This window comes from Balaenoptera borealis (assembly GCF_965194805.1).
Source record: "Balaenoptera borealis genome assembly, chromosome: 9".
NCBI classification, from domain to species: Eukaryota; Metazoa; Chordata; class Mammalia; order Artiodactyla; family Balaenopteridae; genus Balaenoptera; species Balaenoptera borealis.
Window position 1 is genome coordinate 25,923,479 of NC_138873.1, and position 17,907 is coordinate 25,941,385.

A 17,907-nucleotide genomic window follows, 5' to 3' on the forward strand; every position below is an offset into this window, starting at 1 on the left:
AAGGTACAAAGGTGGAGCCCAGCAGGAATCGCCCAGCCCTGCCGGGGAGGGTCAGGGACCGGCTCCTGGGCTCGCTACATGCGCTCAGAGTGCGGCAATGACCCCTGTCCAATGTGTGCACTCGTCTCAAATGGCTCGAAACTTAAATATCGTATTGTTGAAAATCAGACCTTGATCCGACTTCAGGGGTTAAATATTCAACTGGTGATGCGCAGATTAAAATGTGTACACGTTGAAGCACTGAGAAGAAAAGCATTGGATGCGAGAGGACCAAGTGAGAGGCAAACGAGGCAGTGGGTCCCCGCGGCTCCAGGTCTCTCCGGGCAGAGTAAGCTCACACACACCCAGTGTAACCCGAGCCCGGCCCCTCCTCCCCCGCGCGCGCCCCGGCCGGCCGGGCAGGTCAGGGCGGTGCGCTCTGAGTCACCGGAATCTAGGTGGGGCGGGCGTCTCGCGCCCGCGGCCAGCCCCGAGCCGCGTCCTCCAGGAGCCGCCTCCCCGCGGCCTCCTCCCTTTTGTCGCGCTGCCGCCGCTCGAGGGTCACTCTCCGCCGGCGTCCGAGCCCCGCGCGCTCCTCTCCTCTCCGCCACCACCGTCGAGATGCTGGGCTGCGGCCTGGCCTGCGGGCGCTGCAGGTGGATCCTGCCCTTGCTCCTGTTCTGCGCCATCGTTTTCGACATCATCGCGTTGGCCGGCCGCGGATGGCTGAAGTCGGACAATGACAGCCAGGAGTCCTCGCTGTGGTTGCGGTGTACCTCACAGGGCCCCTGCGACAGCCTCATGGAGTATGGTGAGTGCCGCCTCCGTGAAGTCCTCCGGGCGGCTGCTGGGCGAGCGCCGGCGCCCTGGGAGTGCGGAAGTCGCCCTATGAGAATGGACTAAACAGGGTCGAGAAGGGACTGAACAGGGTCGGGGGTAATGGGTGATTCAACAAAAATCTCTTTAGAGCCTAGGTTCATACATCCGAGCCGAACAAAATAAAGCAGTAGCAGCTTTCAGTGGCCAAAACCAGGCTCGACACTGGAAGAAAATGGCCCTAGTTCAAACTACATTTATTCGTAGGGTCTGTCGGTACAGCCAAAGATGATTTCAGCCATTTGAAAAGGGTTTGATGAGTAAATATAATGAACAAAGTATATTTTCTTGGAGACCTACTGAAATTTCTTCCCATTTCGCCACCTATTTTATATTTTAAAATATGAAATATGCCTTATATTTTAAAATGTAAGTATTTAAAATGCGTACTTTCCCTAATGTTGCTGTATTATTCGTTTAACTTGAACTAAGTGAAAGCAGCCCTTCTTCCTTTAAAAAAGCCCTTTAAGTCAAAGTTTCAGCAGTGACGATTTCAGTAGGTACTGCAGTGTTTAATGCTTCAGGCTAGTTCTTGTTGGTGTGTCTTTTTGGCTTAGGCCAGGCATTGTTTAGAAAACTTTATTTTAATCTGATTTGAAATCTAAAAAGCAAACACATCTTCTACACCAGCGAAATGAAGCAGAGTTGACAATTTAATATATCGCAGATAGAGTATTTTATTTTTCCAGCATGCAGGAAGCCTCAGGGACTACCTGTTACTATTACGCGGGACTGGAGAGGAGCTCGCTCTGGGCTGGTACCACGCCCTGCTTTCTCGTAGACGGGAAGAACAGCCAGGGTCTATCGTCATTAGGATTGTGTGAGGGGTCCGGGAGAGGAGGGTTTAAGTATGAGAATAATCAGAAGCTTAAAGCCAACTACTACTGAATGGAGCCTTACCAACTGAGTTTAATAGTTTAAAACTGAGAAAGAAGGCTACCCTGCTTTTTTTTCCCATTCTCTGCTAGGATCTCTGACTTGCCCCGCACCTCCAGAGTGGCCCAGGGCTTCAAACCAAACTCTGTTTATTTCTGGGACCCTGTATCAGGGGCTTGGTGCTTTATCTTATCTACTGCGGAATTATTTGGAAGTTCTCCCCAAGAATTTACCCCCCAAAGGAGGCATGGTTCTCCTTAGCAGGTAATAAAATGTAAAGACTAAATGGAATTCTTACTTTCCTTGAAGTCTGTGTTTTTCCTCTCTTAAAGCACAAACAACACACCTGCCAGGGTTTGTATTACCCCAAGTCTTTAAGGTTTTCGAAGGGAATTAATTTCTTTGAAATAATATGTCTCTATCTTCAGGTTAAAATGCAACAGAGTTCAATATCTTGTAGGGGATTTAATAGACTTGCTTAAAACAGATGTGTTTTTAAACAGACTTTGATAATCGTATCTCACTGCAAAGACTAATACAGACCCAAAGAATATTCAGCGATCCTGGGCATATGAATTAAGAAGGTTAGTGTGCCGGCGGGGAGAAGGGTGCAGGCAGAGCCTAGATCAGCACTATTGCTGGGACATGATCTAGCCTGCACAGCTCTGGCTGTGACCACAGCCCTCTTGTGAAAAACGCACAACGCAGTTTTTATTTTTCTTGATTTGCAGGATGAACTCACCTTCCTAGGGTGTGGCTCTTCTAACCTCAGGCTGATAGAGTGCTTTGATATAGAAGGGAGTAAGCAGGTTTTGTTTGTTTTCTAATTTTTCTAATTTTTTAATTAGACAGGAGTCTAAAGCATTAACTTCTTTTAATTGTAGAGAAAAGACGGATCCAGTGTACAGTTGATGTTTCAATTTGATATAGAAATTGGTCTTTAGAAAAGTTCGGTTTTCCAAGTGAGTCTTGAGGAATCTAGTACTGCCTTTGTGATGCAGCAAGACTGATTTTCATAAGTGGTCGGTGGCTTTCACATTCCAATTTGGTTATTCCGGTGACCTTTGCAAAGATAATCAAGTGCCAAGAACGTGTTAGACGCGGCTTTTGCTCAAGCCCTAGAATCAAATCATGAATCTAGCACCCACTGTCATTAGGTGACCTTGGGAAGAAGAAAACAGCTATGAATTCACCAGGAGAGGTCCATCCCAGGCTATTGAAGTCAAAAGTGAGTTGGAGTGATTATTATACTTCCACTCCGTCTCCTGCCATGGACAGTTGGCTAGTTTTGCCTCACAGGTGTAGACATTGTGTATTCCTATCCCGTAGGTTGATTATCTAGGCGTCTCTGAACTTTTGAGATTTTCAGATAGCTGCAGTTAGGCCTTGCCAAAAACAATACTTTCACATGAGGTCATATTGTATCTAAAATACAGTAAGCAGTTTACACATACTCCCACGTATGTACAAACACAACAAGGAGTAAGGTTGATGGCTCTAATTAAAATGATATCTCAATATTGAGAATTAACTGTGTATATCCACTTTTTAAAAAATTCTTGCTATGTGCTAGAAAATAAACCTTGTGATTTACCACTGTAAACTACAGTATTAAGAAAGTATACCTGTTTATTACAAAGTGCTTCACTATCTCTTTTATTTGCTAACATTTGTAACAATATGTTCATTTTGCTGGCAGGTATCAGCAATAATACTAAATAATAGAGACTTTTTTTTATAAAGGTAAATAGTTCCATAGAATTATGTAAAAAGCAGAATGTTATATCCTTCACTGTCATTAACTTTTTTTTTAAAGAATTTCAGATTACCATATCACCTCATTTTTCCTCATCAATGAATCAAATTAAACACTGAATATTTTCTTTTACATAATAGTAACAACTAAATAAATACAAATTCTTGTTTGAATTTTTAAAACAGTCATGGTTTCTAGTCCTCAAAATTGGAAAAGAAAAATCTAGATTTAAACATTGAAATGATCATTCAAATTTCATATATAAAGAAAATGCAAAGTTAGGACTTCCCTGGTGGCACAGTGGTTAAGAATCCACCTGCCAATGCAGGGGACACGGGTTTGAGCCCTGGTCTGGGAAGATCCCACATGCCGCGGAGCAACTAAGCCCGTGGGCCACAGCTACTGAAGCCTGCGTGCCTAGAGCCCGTGCTCCGCAACAAGAGAAGCCACAGCAACGAGAAGCCCGCGTACTGCAACTAGAGAGAAAGCCTGCGCACAGCAACGAAGACCCAACGCAGCCAAAAATAAATAAATAAATAAAAGAAAATGCTAAATTAAATTTGAATCCATGTTCACAGATAGTATTTTTGCACTCCTGGCACCTTCTTTTACAGTTTTAAGAAAGAGTACATCAGGAGGATATTTTCAGCATCAGAGTTGTAGATTTCAAGTCCTAAGCAAGCTCCGACTTGTCAGGGTAGAGACTAATGAAGATAAGTTTATGCATAAATTACAGGGACAGCCGAGATGAATTTATGCTCCAAGAATGACGGCGGGGAGTCAAGTGTGGCAGCATTGGAGAGCCTTTGCCTTGAATTTGAACTCAGAAGTGCAGAGCCTCATTTTTACCAAAGATACCACATTGATTGTTTTTTACATGAAATCAGCCTTGGATAAGTCAAAGAATCAGGTTAATATAGGAAATATTTTTAGATCATCTAGCCCTATGGTTCTTAAATGTACGAGAAATGAGAAAAATATCAATAAGTGTGAAGTTAATAGTTTTACATTAGCCTAAATTCAACTTAAAGGATTTCATTTTGAGATTATGTTCTTGTGGCTTTTTTGCAGAGGGGCAGGGGCAGGTATTCAAATGCTCTTATTTTATGAAATTAGGCATTAGTAGATAGATTAATCTTTGCGGGCATGTGTTCACATTCGCTCATAGTAAAACAAAAAGTTGGACACTCTCAATTGATTTTCATAATTAAAAAAATATATATGTTGATTTATAAAATCTAGACGTCTAGGAACCAGTGATCTTGACCATTTTACTCCACATTTGCCGCGCTTAGCACTACCAGAGAGCCTCAATTCCTGATTTGTCTTTTCTCCTTGTAAATGGCCAGAGACTCCTAGACTATTAGAACTAGGAGGGATGAATAGTGCACCTACTCAAGCTTTCTCCAAAGCCCACCTATCAGCATCGCCCTTGGTTGATCTGAACTTCTTCCCTTTGTTCAGCAACTTAACTCAATTTTCTCCGCGATGCTATTTGTTTAAAAGTACCTCTCTTACACCGACAAGAGGTGAAATGTGCTTCTCTGTAAATTCTTCTTTCCAGCCTTCTTCCAACGGACAGATTTTCAAACATTTGAGGGTAGATTCCAAATTTGCTGCTAGTTATCTTGTCTGAGTTCACACAGAATTTCCTGTATTTTCCCATCTTCCCGTGTAGGATGGTTTCCCCACTCAGACTTTAAAGAAGGCCATAAAGGGGTAAAGTTCCATAAAAACCAATGGGAAAGGGTTATCATCTGGCTCAGTTTCAGGGGAAAATGTAGAGCATGTAAAGAATCTCACACCTACTGTGGAATTTCTCCCCAGAGACCCCGGCATCATTCTTCCTTTAAGCCATTCCTTTCCTGCCTTCCAAACCATCTGCAGAATCATTCTTCCTGTGTCGATTTTTTTGGAGGCTTTTCTGAGTCATCCTCCAGATTTTTGCTACTCGTGTGTTACAGACCAGCAGTATCAGCATTATCTGGGAGGTTACTGGCTACTCAGCATCTCAGGTCCCACCTACTGAATTGGAATCTGTATTTTAACAAGGTCCCCAGGTGATTTGTAAGCACTTTTTTTTTTTTTTTATAAAGAGGCTCCAAATTTCACTCTGTATTGGTAAGGAATATTTAAAGGTCAATTTTTTTTTTTAAATTTATTTATTTTATTTATTTATTTTTGGCTGTGCTGGGTCTTCGTTTCTGTGCAAGGGCTTTCTCTAGTTGTGGCGAACGGGGGCCACTCTTCATCGCGGTGCGCAGGCCTCTCACTGTCGCGGCCTCTCTTGTTGTGGAGCACAGGCTCCAGACGCGCAGGCTCAGTAGTTGTGGCTCACGGGCCTAGTTGCTCCGCGGCATGTGGGATCTTCCCAGACCAGGGCTCGAACCCGTGTCCCCTGCATTGGCAGGCAGACTCTCAACCACTGCGCCACCAGGGAAGCCCTGTAAGCACTTTTAAGTTTCAGAAGCACTGGCCTGTATTACTGCAGATCTCATTGAATTGAATATGCAACAGTCTTTTTGAATATATCATCCCCCCATGTTTATATTTATTTGTAGATAACATCTTTTTTTTTTGAACGTGGAGTATATATATATATATATATTTTTTTTTTTTTATTGGAGTATAATTGCTTTACAATGGTGTGTTAGTTTCTGCTTTATAACAAAGTGAATCAGCTATACATATACATATATCCCCATATCTCCTCCCTCTTGTATCTCCCTCCCACCCTCCCTATCCCACCCTTCTAGGTGGTCACAAGATAGCATCTTTTTTATTTTTTCAATTATGGTCTTGTCCCATTTTCAGTTCTGCTTGTGTATGACATAAAGAACTTTATAGAAACAATAGGAAGGAATCTGACAAAATCTTGTATTCACTGGGTAGGGCTTTCTGTATTGTTCATAGATGAATCCTTTGTTCTGGAAAGGAACCATCCTCTAGTTGGGTGACAATTTGGAATCTGCAGGGCACTGAGTAAGGGGCTAGGCCACAGACTGTTTTGGTCAATGTTTGGTGCCCACATGTAAAACTACTGAAGAATGCAGCAAATCCATTAAAAGAAATACTAATTTGGGATGAAAAAGTAATGACAGTCTCCAAAATATCACCCACGATATAGCAGTAGTGCTCTCCTTGTCTTAAAATAAAAGTTTATTTATTTTTTCTTTTCACAAACTTAATTTGATTTATGGTTTCTAGCTTGATATTCAAGGTATTTATTTATTTTTACTTTTATTGCTCTTTTCTTATCAGTTGATTTTGCTGGTCTTTTCCCAGCTGTATTTGCCTTGTAACATCATGTTTTAGTATATAATCTCTGGAAAAACATATAGCATTATCCCTCATACAAAAAACTTAAAAACATTTTTTAGAAAAAACTCAGAATTTCATTAGTAACCAGTGAATGGTTTCCATGTTGTTGACTTATGTTGAATCTTTGCAAGCAATAGCAAAATCTGATAAGCCATTCATTACCTAAATGGATCTTTAATGAATCTTATCTAAAAGTGGATTTATAATGTTGCTGGTTTCTTTGATAACATAAATTTCTTCAAGTGGTACTTAGAAAATAAACTTAGGACAGAATAAATTATATATATATATATGAAACACCAAATTTATCTTCCCTTAAGGAAACAAAACAAACAAACAACATTCCTGCACAGAAACTCTGTTTACCTGGAGTGCAGCATGCATTTGTGGTCTCAATTCAGAGAAAGATAATTGACAATGAGAATCCTTCCCCAATCCCCTACACACACACACACACACACACACACACACACACATTCTGCTTATTTGAATTTAATGATAGTATTTAATTGAATTTAATGATTGGCAGTAACCATGAAAAAAATCTATAGAAATGAGACTATAATTGACAGTAGGTCACATACTGAAAGTTACATGCTCCTTTTTGGCAGTGCTGCAATCTGTTTTTAAAAGGAGATTAATCATCTATCTTAGTTGTTCTCAGATTTTAGTATGGATGTAAGAAATACCAGTAAAATGCAGATTAGGAAAGGCAGAAATTTAGTGTATAAAATATTAATGAAGGACAGACTTGTCTTCAGAATAGATGAAGATGGACTCTCTTCAAAGAACTGAGGACCATCTGTTGATGTTGAATCATGAAAGAAGTAGCTTCAAGATAAGTTTTAAAAATTGATGTTTTTCCATTGGGGCTGGTAAATAGGGTACAATTTAGACCAAGGTATAATATAAAAATATAAATATATAGTTCCCAAAGGGTTGGGTAAATTTATAGATATTAGACTCATTCTGGGTGATTAAGAGAGACCAAAGCACTTAGCCTACAGATTTCTCTTAAGTTTTCAAAATGTATGTCATGGAGAATTGCCATTTTGTTAGTCTACATGGCTGTTGGTTCCCTTCTCAGGCAGAATATTGGGCTGGGAGGACCCTGCTCAGACCTGGCAGGATCCATCTCATCATCTTACAACAAAATAGTCATGGACATGAGACAGCAGATTGCCTTCCTTGTTATCCATCAGTCAGGACCTTCAAAACCATGTCAAGATTTGTATCTTAAATGATAGTTAAGTGAATCAATGTGCGTGTTTCCACTCTCAAGGAGCAGGTTTTACACGTTCTACTTCCAAGGCAGCCTTTCTCCAGACAGACTGTTGCTTAACTTTCCATTTTGATTTTCTTTAGACTCAGCATTTTAAATAAGGAAGACGCTAATCAAGTTGATTTAACGTAACATAGGAAAAGTTCTTGAAATGATCTGTTTATATTTACTTTCACCTGTTGGTTTTAGGTTAGGTGAATTGGCTTACTATTTCTTTTATTTAATTCCGTTCAAGTACCTGCAACTAAATGTAAATTACACCTCAGCGGTAATGTCAGCGGAAGCAGTAATAGCAATAATCTAACTTTGTATTAATCTTCCTCAAATAAACAGGTAAAATGATTGATGTTACTCTTTATAGCAACATCATACATCATTTATTTAGCTATACTTTAAAAACCTGAATCTGTGATTGTCAAAGTTTGAATACTAAATATGTTCCCTGTTAGGATGTTTCTCCTGTTTTTATTGAAAACTCACATTCTGCTATACAATTGATCTTCACTGTCTGCATTCCTCTGTATGCTTATATAGCTGTGTTGCCTTTTCATTGAACAGTTTCCAACATGTGAACTCACCTTAAAAGGAAAACTCAGTGTCTGCTTATTGGAATTTAATGATTGTATTTAATTGAATTTAATGATTGGCAGTAGCCATGCAAAAATCTACAGATATGAGACTGTAATTGACAGTGGGTCACATACTGAAAGTTACATGCTCCTTTTTGGCAATGTTGCAGCTACTTTTATGAGAAGATTAATCATCTCTCTTAGTTGTTCTCAAACTTTAGTATAAATGTAAGAAATACCAGTAAAATGCAGATTCCTTTCCAACTCTGATTCAGTATATCTGGAGGGATGTATAGGAATCCATACTTTTTATAAGCACCACTGATGATTTTGAGTCAGTGCTTTATGGGCTAGACTTTGAGATGGTCTGATTAGTTAATGTTCTTTCCAAAGCATGGTCCCTTTTCTCTGGAAAGTTACCTTACTCGAAGGACAAGACAAAAATGAGAAAAGAGACTTGCTCAATCTCACATTTTGGCTTTATCCATGTCTATTTTAAAATAAAACATTTCTATTTTACCTTGGTCTTACTGATCTCACAGGAAGACCAAGACCAGGAAAGTAATAAAAATTCTAAACATAAAACTAGGCCCGCTAAGGTTACTGTCATGCCGCCATCCTGACCAGTGCCACTAAGGGGTAATTTGTGTGAAAACATGGTATTTGAGCATGTAAAAAACATTGAGCATGTGTCGTTTCCTTAATTACCTATTATACCCCAGTCATCCCTGAATCTAGATGAAGATTTGGACGGAGTGTGGAGGCTAGAGAAGGGAACAGGGGAGCTCAGCCCAGGTTTGTCTCTAACAGTTGAAGATGTAAACATGCAGTGGAGAACTGAGGAAGAGTCTTCATGTGACAGTGTAGAACCTTGAAAAGGTCGAATAAAGTGAAAACTTGAGGTACTGGAGAAAGCCACAGGAATACATGAGGACATTTTTGAACAGAGAGGGCTGGAGAATTAATAGCTCCGTGACTTTTCACACAAGAGCTCTCAACCTCACAGTAATCTTGAAAGAAGGCATTTTAGCCTTGGTTAACAGATGAGCAGCCCGACAGTGGCTAATAGGTAATAGAGGCAGGGTATAAACGAGGGCGAGCTGGCTCCCAAGCCTTTGTTCTTTCTGCTGGTCCTTATCTTTGTCTAACATTGACCAGTCCAATGACCCAAAATTAAGTGAGGATATGTTTGCCAGCCAAGCTCGGTTAAAGCTGGAGTAAAACCAGTGCCGAGGTACACGCAGCTCTCCTTTTCAAATGCAATAAAGAGAAATAGGTTAAGGTTGCATGTTCATCCATTAATGAATGAGTGGGTAAACATAATGTGGGCTATCCATACAATAGAATAATTATTGGTCATAAAAAGGAATGCAGTCCTAATCCATGCTGCTCCAACATGGGTGAACCTTGAAAACATTATGCTAAGTGAAAGCGTAAGACAGTCACAAAGGCCACATAGTATATAATTCCGTTTATATGAAATGTCCAGAATAAGCAAATTTATAGAGACAGAAAGTAGACCAGAAGCTGAAGGAAGAGGGGAGGAGGAGGGGACTGCTAACGGACATGGGGTTTCTGTTTGGGGTGATGAAAATTTTGGAATTGTAAGTGGTGATGGTTGCACAACCCTGTGAATAGAGTGAAAACTACTGAATTGTACACTTTAAATGGATGAATTTTCTAGTATGTAAATTATATCTTAAAAAAAAAAAAAAAGAGTCCTGTTCTGGATTCAAACAGTCTGGAAATCAAACTTGGCTGCCAGCTGTGTGGCTATGGGCAGGTTATCTGGACTCTCAAAGGCTTAGTATAATCTCACTTCTAAAATAGAATTGATAACAGAGTGTGAACCTTAAAAAGTTATTGTGAGGATTCAGGTTGCTAAGGCATGGCGGGTTCTTAGCCTAGTGCCTGGCACAGAGCGATTACTTCCTACATGTCAGTTACTACCTCTAGAGAGAAGGTTGTGTGGGAAGAGATTTTACAAATCAGTGCAGTTTGAACAATATGAACTATTGGCTGGAATCCTTAGCTTGGGAGTCATGACTCTTCTCTTCTCACAGGGGCGGAGCAGAATGACCCAGGGCTAGAGCTGCTCACGTAGATCTTCAAACCTAGAACTCAATTTCCACCTCATTCTTATTGTTCTTAGGGCCCATGTCAATAATTGAGAATTATTGTGCAATAAATTCTGAATACTTCGCAAGTTAAAATTTAGGCAAAAATTTAGAAATGTTGTTTGCACCTAAACTTGTTATAAAAAGCACAGCTACTTTACAATTAAATTGTTTTATTTTATATCTCTGCCTAGTCATAAGTACTATGAGTTTTCAATAATTATTTTTGCATGGGACCAAACCTTAATATGGAACAAAGATCCTTTTAAAGGTATTTGAAACAGTTCCTGAAAAGATTGTAATTTGGATTGTTCCATAGTAAAAATGTTGTTTATTGTGGTCATGTTATCGTAGAACTTGAGTGACTCTAAATTTTAAATATACCTGTTTATATGCCAGTTTATTAAATGAGATACAGTTTAATGTAGTTTACTTTTCATTTCGGAGGTATAAACATTTGCCCCAAAACCGAGGGGATAAGGCATTACTGCATATCAGTCTGTTAATGTCCTACCTATGAATTGCCTATTCTTCCCTTAAAATATGGAGATGCTTAAGTATTGTCTAAAGAAAAACTGTTCTTCCACCCAAATACAATTAGTAGAAAGAAAAAAAAAAACCCCATTGATGCTTTGATAAGTAATTTTTCAGTTTGGCTTGTCTGTCTTACTAATTGGCTGTTTCTTTCTCGCAGAGTGGGGAAAGGCAGCTGCCGCCATGCTCTTCTGTGGCTTCATCATCCTGGTGATCTGTTTCATCCTCTCTTTCTTTGCCCTCTGCGGATCCCAAATGCTTGTCTTCCTGAGAATGATTGGAGGCCTCCTGGCCCTGGCTGGTAAGACTGTGTGCCAGCAATCCTTTCTTCCTATCTGCAGTGGACATCAATATAATAATGTCCACGCCACAAAGAAGATCTCTGACAATACAGTTCCTGCTCTGTTCTTGGAAGATGTGTCACCAAAGGCAGAAGTAACAGAGGAGAGATGTATTTTAAGAGCTGGATCCCTTTTATCCTCTGCCTGAGACAGTGTTCCATGCCCCCCATCCAAGTGAGGAAGGTTGTCACTCTACCTGCTGCTATCTCTTGTAGATGACCCCATGTCCTTGACAGCCCTGCCCCGAGGGACCAGGGCTGGAAGTGCAGTGTCTCCCTAGTGGTCCCAGGCTGGCCTCCCATGAGCCCCATGCCGGAGGGGACTGGAATGTCCCTGAACCATTGCACTTGTTGAAGGCGTTCTGCAGTCTTAGGATGTGGTGGGTCACAGAAGGGTTTTCTGCAGTGGGATGGGGGATCTGGGCGGGGCCAGATCTGGAACTGCCTCTTTGCAGCTTACAGCCAGGGTTGGGGGATGGGAAACTTAGTGATGCAGCTGGGTGGGGCTCGGAGAGAACATTTATTAAGGGAATATAAGAACTAGGAATCTAGGAGCAAGAATCTAGAGGCAAGAATTATTTGAAATTTTAGGTGGGCACCTGGCAGTAGGGAAGTCTGCCAAAGGAGCAGGACCCCAGCCACAGAGCTGGATTTAGATGCACATCTGGATTTCCTGAGGCGGGGAAAGAAGAAGAAGATGCTGATAAGGGCAAAGCGAGGCGGCCATAGGCCATTTCTCAAGCTACCAACTTAGGCTCATGGAACCAAAGCCGAAATCCAGCCACAGACCTGGGGTATAAATACAAAGTGAGCATTTGGTTTTGGAAACAAGTCAGAAGCCTTGTAACTAGAGGGGTCCGTAGGATCAAGCCTGAGTCTGAGCGGGACCACCGTGCGCAGGGTTCCCTGAGTACAAAGAAGGTGATGGCAGGCTCTAGGGCAGGATAAGTGAGGACCAAAAAGGCCCTGGCTGGGAGGAAGGAGGCAGCCTCCGAGAACTGGTCAGTGAAGGTCTAACCGTCCCCTGTACATTTAAACATGTCTTTTGATTCAAAATAAAGTTTACTCGAGTGTTCCTCATGTTTCAAACTTTGCTTCTGGAATAATATTTTAGAATCAGAAATGGCTAGGAATCACAAAACATATGAGGAATCTTGTTGAATCCCACCTCCACTTTTATTTGGTGTTTTGTAGTTCAAATTTACAAGACCTTATCAAAGAAACAATTTGATGTAGCTTCCTATCACATGTCTTAGAAGACTAGGTAGATGCCTATACAAATCACCATTAGAAATAACACTATGACATTAACGTTCATTGAAAAATCCTTTAGGACCCATCAATTCCACTTCTAAGTATATATCCAAAAGAACCAAAAGCAGGGATTTGAATAGGTACTTGTACGTCCATGTTCAAAGCAGCATTATTCGCAGTAGCCAAAAGGTGGAAACAACCCAAGTGTTCATCAGCAGATAAATATATAAACAAAATGTAGTCTATACATACAATGGAATATCATTCAGCCATAAAAAGGAATGAAATTTTGATGTGAGCTACAACATGGACGGACCTTGAAAACATTATGCTGAAAGAAATAAGGTAGATACAGAAGGACGAATATTTTATGATTTCACTTGTATGAAGTACCTGGAATAGGCAAATTCAGAGAGACAGAAAGTCGATTAGAGGTTACCAGCAGCCGAGGGGAGGGGTAATGGGTACATATTGTGGATGTTGAAAATGTTTTAGGTATGGATAGTGGTGATGATTACACAACATTGTGAATGTATTTAATGCCACTGAATCGAACACTTAGCAAATGGTTAAAATGATAAATATTATGTTGAGTATATTTTGCCAAAATTAAAAGAAATCCTAGTAAAACTCTTCTGTCCACCTTAACATTAAAACATTAAGATCTAGTAATTGCCATCTGTAGCTAACAGGGTTGCAGGAGTTATTGTAAAAAAAACTCGTTCTGTTGAGTTTCGATAGATAAACAGCTGAACTGTCCTGCTTAATCCTGTGTTCTCATTTTACAATTTAATTCTCCTCTTCTCCTTCAGAGTTGGACAAGTGGAATGGGAAATGTTTAATAGAAAAATAAAAAGCCTAGAAATCTCAATATATTTTTAGCGGTAATAATGTTGAATAAGCCCTACTTGATTTTTAAGATATATTTCATAACAATTATTTTTAATTTGATGTATATTATTGGGTTAAATTCAGAATAATTGAACACCAATACAATTTAGATTTTGTAAAAATTGATCCAGACCATTACAAGAACTTTATGTGATGAACCAAAATGGGTAAATAACAATGTTTAACATTTATTACTAGGCATATTAGAGAAAAATGCAGAGAAGTGTTCCTTTTGTGTCACACACAATGATTTGCAGAAAATGACAAACTTAACTAGTGAGAGCTTGTTACTTAAACTAGACAGGAAGCGGGACTTCCCTCGTGGTCCAGTGGGTAAGACTCTGCACTCCCAGTGCAGGGGGCCCGGGTTTGATCCTTGGTGGGGGAACTAGATCCCACATGCATGCCGCAACTAAGAGTTCGCATGTTGCAACTAAGAAGTCCACATGCCACAACTAAGAGTCCGCATGCCACCACAACTGAAAGATCCTGCATGCTGCAACTAAGACCTGGTGCAGCCAAAATAAATGAATAAATAAATATTTAAAAATAAAGTAGACAGGAACCAGAGAAATATTTAAGATCTGCACCAAGATTGCCCTTCATAAGTTGCCAAAGAACAACATTTTAAGTTGGGAAATAGAAGCAACAAATCAAGATGTGGAAACATCTACAGCCTTTCTAGTAATTAAAAAAAAAAAAAAAAAAAAGAAAACTAGTTAAGGGTATATCTGTGGAGCTAGTAGAAAAAAATTAAGGTGAAAGAAAAGTGGTGATAAGGACTATTCACTCCCTGACATACTCCTGGGAGCACAGCCAGCTCATCCCTCTTTGTGAAGAGTAGCGTCTGAGTGTCACAGAGCTAAAATCTGCTTATACCCAAAGTCATGGCAATGCACATACTAAATACTAGGTAAAAAATGCATAGCATAGCATAGCATGTATATACTCATTAGAGCTTTATATAATTATGCATGTTCATTGAAAAAGACTACAAAGTAGATTTAATAAATTCCTTTTATTTTTAAGCAATGTAAATTGTTAATACATGATTAATAATGATTGTAATAATGTGACTCATATCAAAGAGTTTAGAAATTTTTTTGACATATGTTTTCCTTCCCATATCTTCCCTTTCACTTTTTAAAGCACTGTGGTTATTCCCCTCTTTTACTTCTATTCCCCCAGGCTGGAATGCTCTTCTTCCTGCCCTCCATCTCTTCATTTCTATTTATTCTTCAGATTCCCCCTTCCTCTGCAGGCTTTTCTGCTGATTCTCCCATTGATCATTCGCATCATTGATTCATTGTTTTATTTAGTCATTTATTCACTGAATGAATATTCCTCTGTGTCTGTGTGTGCATACACACAGACATATGTATATGTACATATATGTTTTATTTTGCTAACACTGATAATATTAACTTATGTTTGGCACAGGAAAAGCAAAGATGAAAAAGTAGGCTCTCCTCTACCCTCTTGCTTTCTATTGCACACCACAATTCAGCACGTTTTACTTTAGTATATATAATGCTTACATAGGTACATGAATCTCTAATTTTCTGTCTGTATTTCATATACTCAGTATTCTACTCAGTGCCAGGTATCTCTGACACACAATACTCAGTCATCTTTTTTTGGCTTATGATTAACTAGACTCCCCCAGCCCCTTTTATCAGCATTATTTAGGTGGATTTAATACTTATTTTAAGGCAAAAATGTTGTGGAAGAGGAAATAATCTGTTGTTACCGTGCATTCATTCATTCATACATTCATACTTTGTATTTTTTTTTTTTTCCTTCCTTTTAGCTGTGTTCCAGATCATCTGCCTGATAATTTACCCTGTGAAGTACAACCAGACCTTTCAGCTTTCTGAAAACACTGGTGTCACTTACATCTATACCTGGGCCTACGGCTTTGGGTGGGCGGCCACGATTATCCTGACTGGCTGTGCCTTCTTCTTCTGTTGCCTCCCCAACTATGCAGATGACCTGCTGGGCAATGCCAAGCCCAGGTACTTCTACACATCTCCTTAAGGTGGGGAATGAGCTGAAGAACATCACTGCTGCTGAGATGGATTCCAGAGAAAGAAACTGTTTCCCCCGGAATACTTTGAATCTATGTTTGGGGCAGTGTTCATATCATTAAACTATAGTCAAAATGCTAAAATACTTTGGGAGAGAATATTTCTTAACTAGTTTTAGAGTTTCATATTCATCTTTTATCTATGATTTGTAGAGTTAAACAAGACTTACTTCTTTTAACTAATTACCTAATTACTAATATGCCAGTGTTTCCTTATATCTAGCCATACCATTTATATTGCATTTGTAAAAGAATATGAGAATGAAACTAACCACATAATTTATAAGGTAAAAATGAGAAGGCTTCAGAGATTTGAGTTATCTGATCAGGTTTCTGTTTTTCCCAGATGGAATGAACTGGGTCTATTAAGGACTAAGGAGAAGAGGAAGATATTGGTAAAAATTGCCAGTGACCAAATATTCTAAAAGAAATGCAAAAAGTAAATATTTTTTCAAGCCTTCAGCTATTTAAAGAAGCAAAATCGTTTCCTAAATGCATATCATTTGTGAGAATTTCTAATTAACATCATGAATAATTGATTTGCGGCTAAGCTTCCCGTTAACTTGATATGGCATCTAGGGAAGTATTCTTTCATGGCCAAAGCCTGTTGCAGTAGTAAGGCCTCCTTAAGTAGTGAAATCTTAAGATGAAATTTTCTCTTTTAAAGTGGTTTGTAGGGTTGGGGTGTGGTAAAGTGCTACTAATAATTCTGCGCTGTTTGGTGTCTATATGTTCTAGACTAGGGTAGACTGGATTAAAAGATGGACTGGTCTAACTCGTCGTAACCTCTAGGTAGGATTAGGTTGTTCAGTAAACCATTAGGAGGGCCATTCCCATCACAAAAGTAACATTAAAACAGCCTAAAGAGAAGAAATGGCTTGAATTTTTCATCTTAGACTTGACCAGGCTCTAATCATGTAGACACAGCTTCTGATAGATTGCAGCTGTAAGCAAAAACTCAAATACGGTTAAAAACCTGGTTTCCCTTGGTAAACAGATTAAAAATATCTGAGGTAAAACATGCAACAGGAGCATTCAGGGATGTGGGATTTCTCTGAATGGCAAATATGATATATCATATGGATTTTTTAAAAAAATATTTGTACTTAAGTAAAGAAAACCAATTCATTTTATGTATCAAATTATTATCTTGTAAGTTGTAAAAATAAGCAGTTGCAGTTTTCATTATGAATTTTTCCCAATAAACCAGGTGTTCTAATCTTGTTTCTAGTTTGCAGTTTATTTGGTTTTGCTTCTTAGCCCCCGCTCCCCCCACCTCCACCGCCAATCTGAGGAAGGGGATTTTTTTTTTTAACATCTTTATTGGAGTATAATTGCTTTACAATGTTCTGTTGGTTTCTGCTGTATAACAAAGTGAATCAGCTATACATATACATATATCTCCATATCCCCTCCCTTATAGTGCCTGGCCTTACATTTAGGTCTTTAATCCATTTTGAGTTTATTTTTGTGTATGGTGTTAGGGAGTGTTCTAATTTCATTCTTTTACATGTAGCTGTCCAGTTTTCCCAGCACCACTTATTGAAGAGGCTGTCTTTTCTCCATCGCATATTCTTGCCTCCTTTATCAAAAATAAGGTGACCAGATGTGCGTGGGTTTATCTCTGGGCTTTCTATCCTGTTCCATTGATCTATATATCTGTTTTTGTGCCAGTACCATACTGTCTTGAATACTGTAGCTTTGTAGTAGTCTGAAGTCCGGGAGCCTGATTCCTCCAGCTCTGTTTTTCTGTCTCAAGATTGCTTTGGCTATTCGGGGTCTTTTATGTTTCCATACAAATTGTGAAATTTTTTGTTCTAGTTCTGTGAAAAATGTCATTGGTAGTTTGATAGGGATTGCATTGACTCTGTAGATTGCTTTGGGTAATATAGTCATTTTCACAATGTTGATTCGGGCAGGGGATTTTTAAAAGATGTTTTGAGTGGGGTAGTAAGAACAGTGGATAAAATGAAAAGTTGCTTTTATCATTTTCAAGTTTTAAGGGTCCTGCTCATTTTAGGTGAGC

At 39.4% G+C, this 17,907-nt stretch overlaps 1 protein-coding gene across 1 annotated transcript; it reads left to right on the forward strand.

Annotated features, from left to right (window-relative positions):
- The first annotated feature begins 497 nt into the window (after positions 1 to 497).
- PERP (p53 apoptosis effector related to PMP22) lies at positions 498 to 17,105 on the forward strand. Its single transcript, XM_082405732.1, has 3 exons — positions 498 to 790; positions 11,471 to 11,611; positions 15,606 to 17,105. Exons 1-3 carry the CDS (start codon positions 601 to 603, stop codon positions 15,830 to 15,832), a joined length of 558 nt encoding a protein of 185 aa, XP_082261858.1. The 5' UTR covers positions 498 to 600; the 3' UTR covers positions 15,833 to 17,105.
- Positions 17,106 to 17,907: the final 802 nt, after the last annotated feature.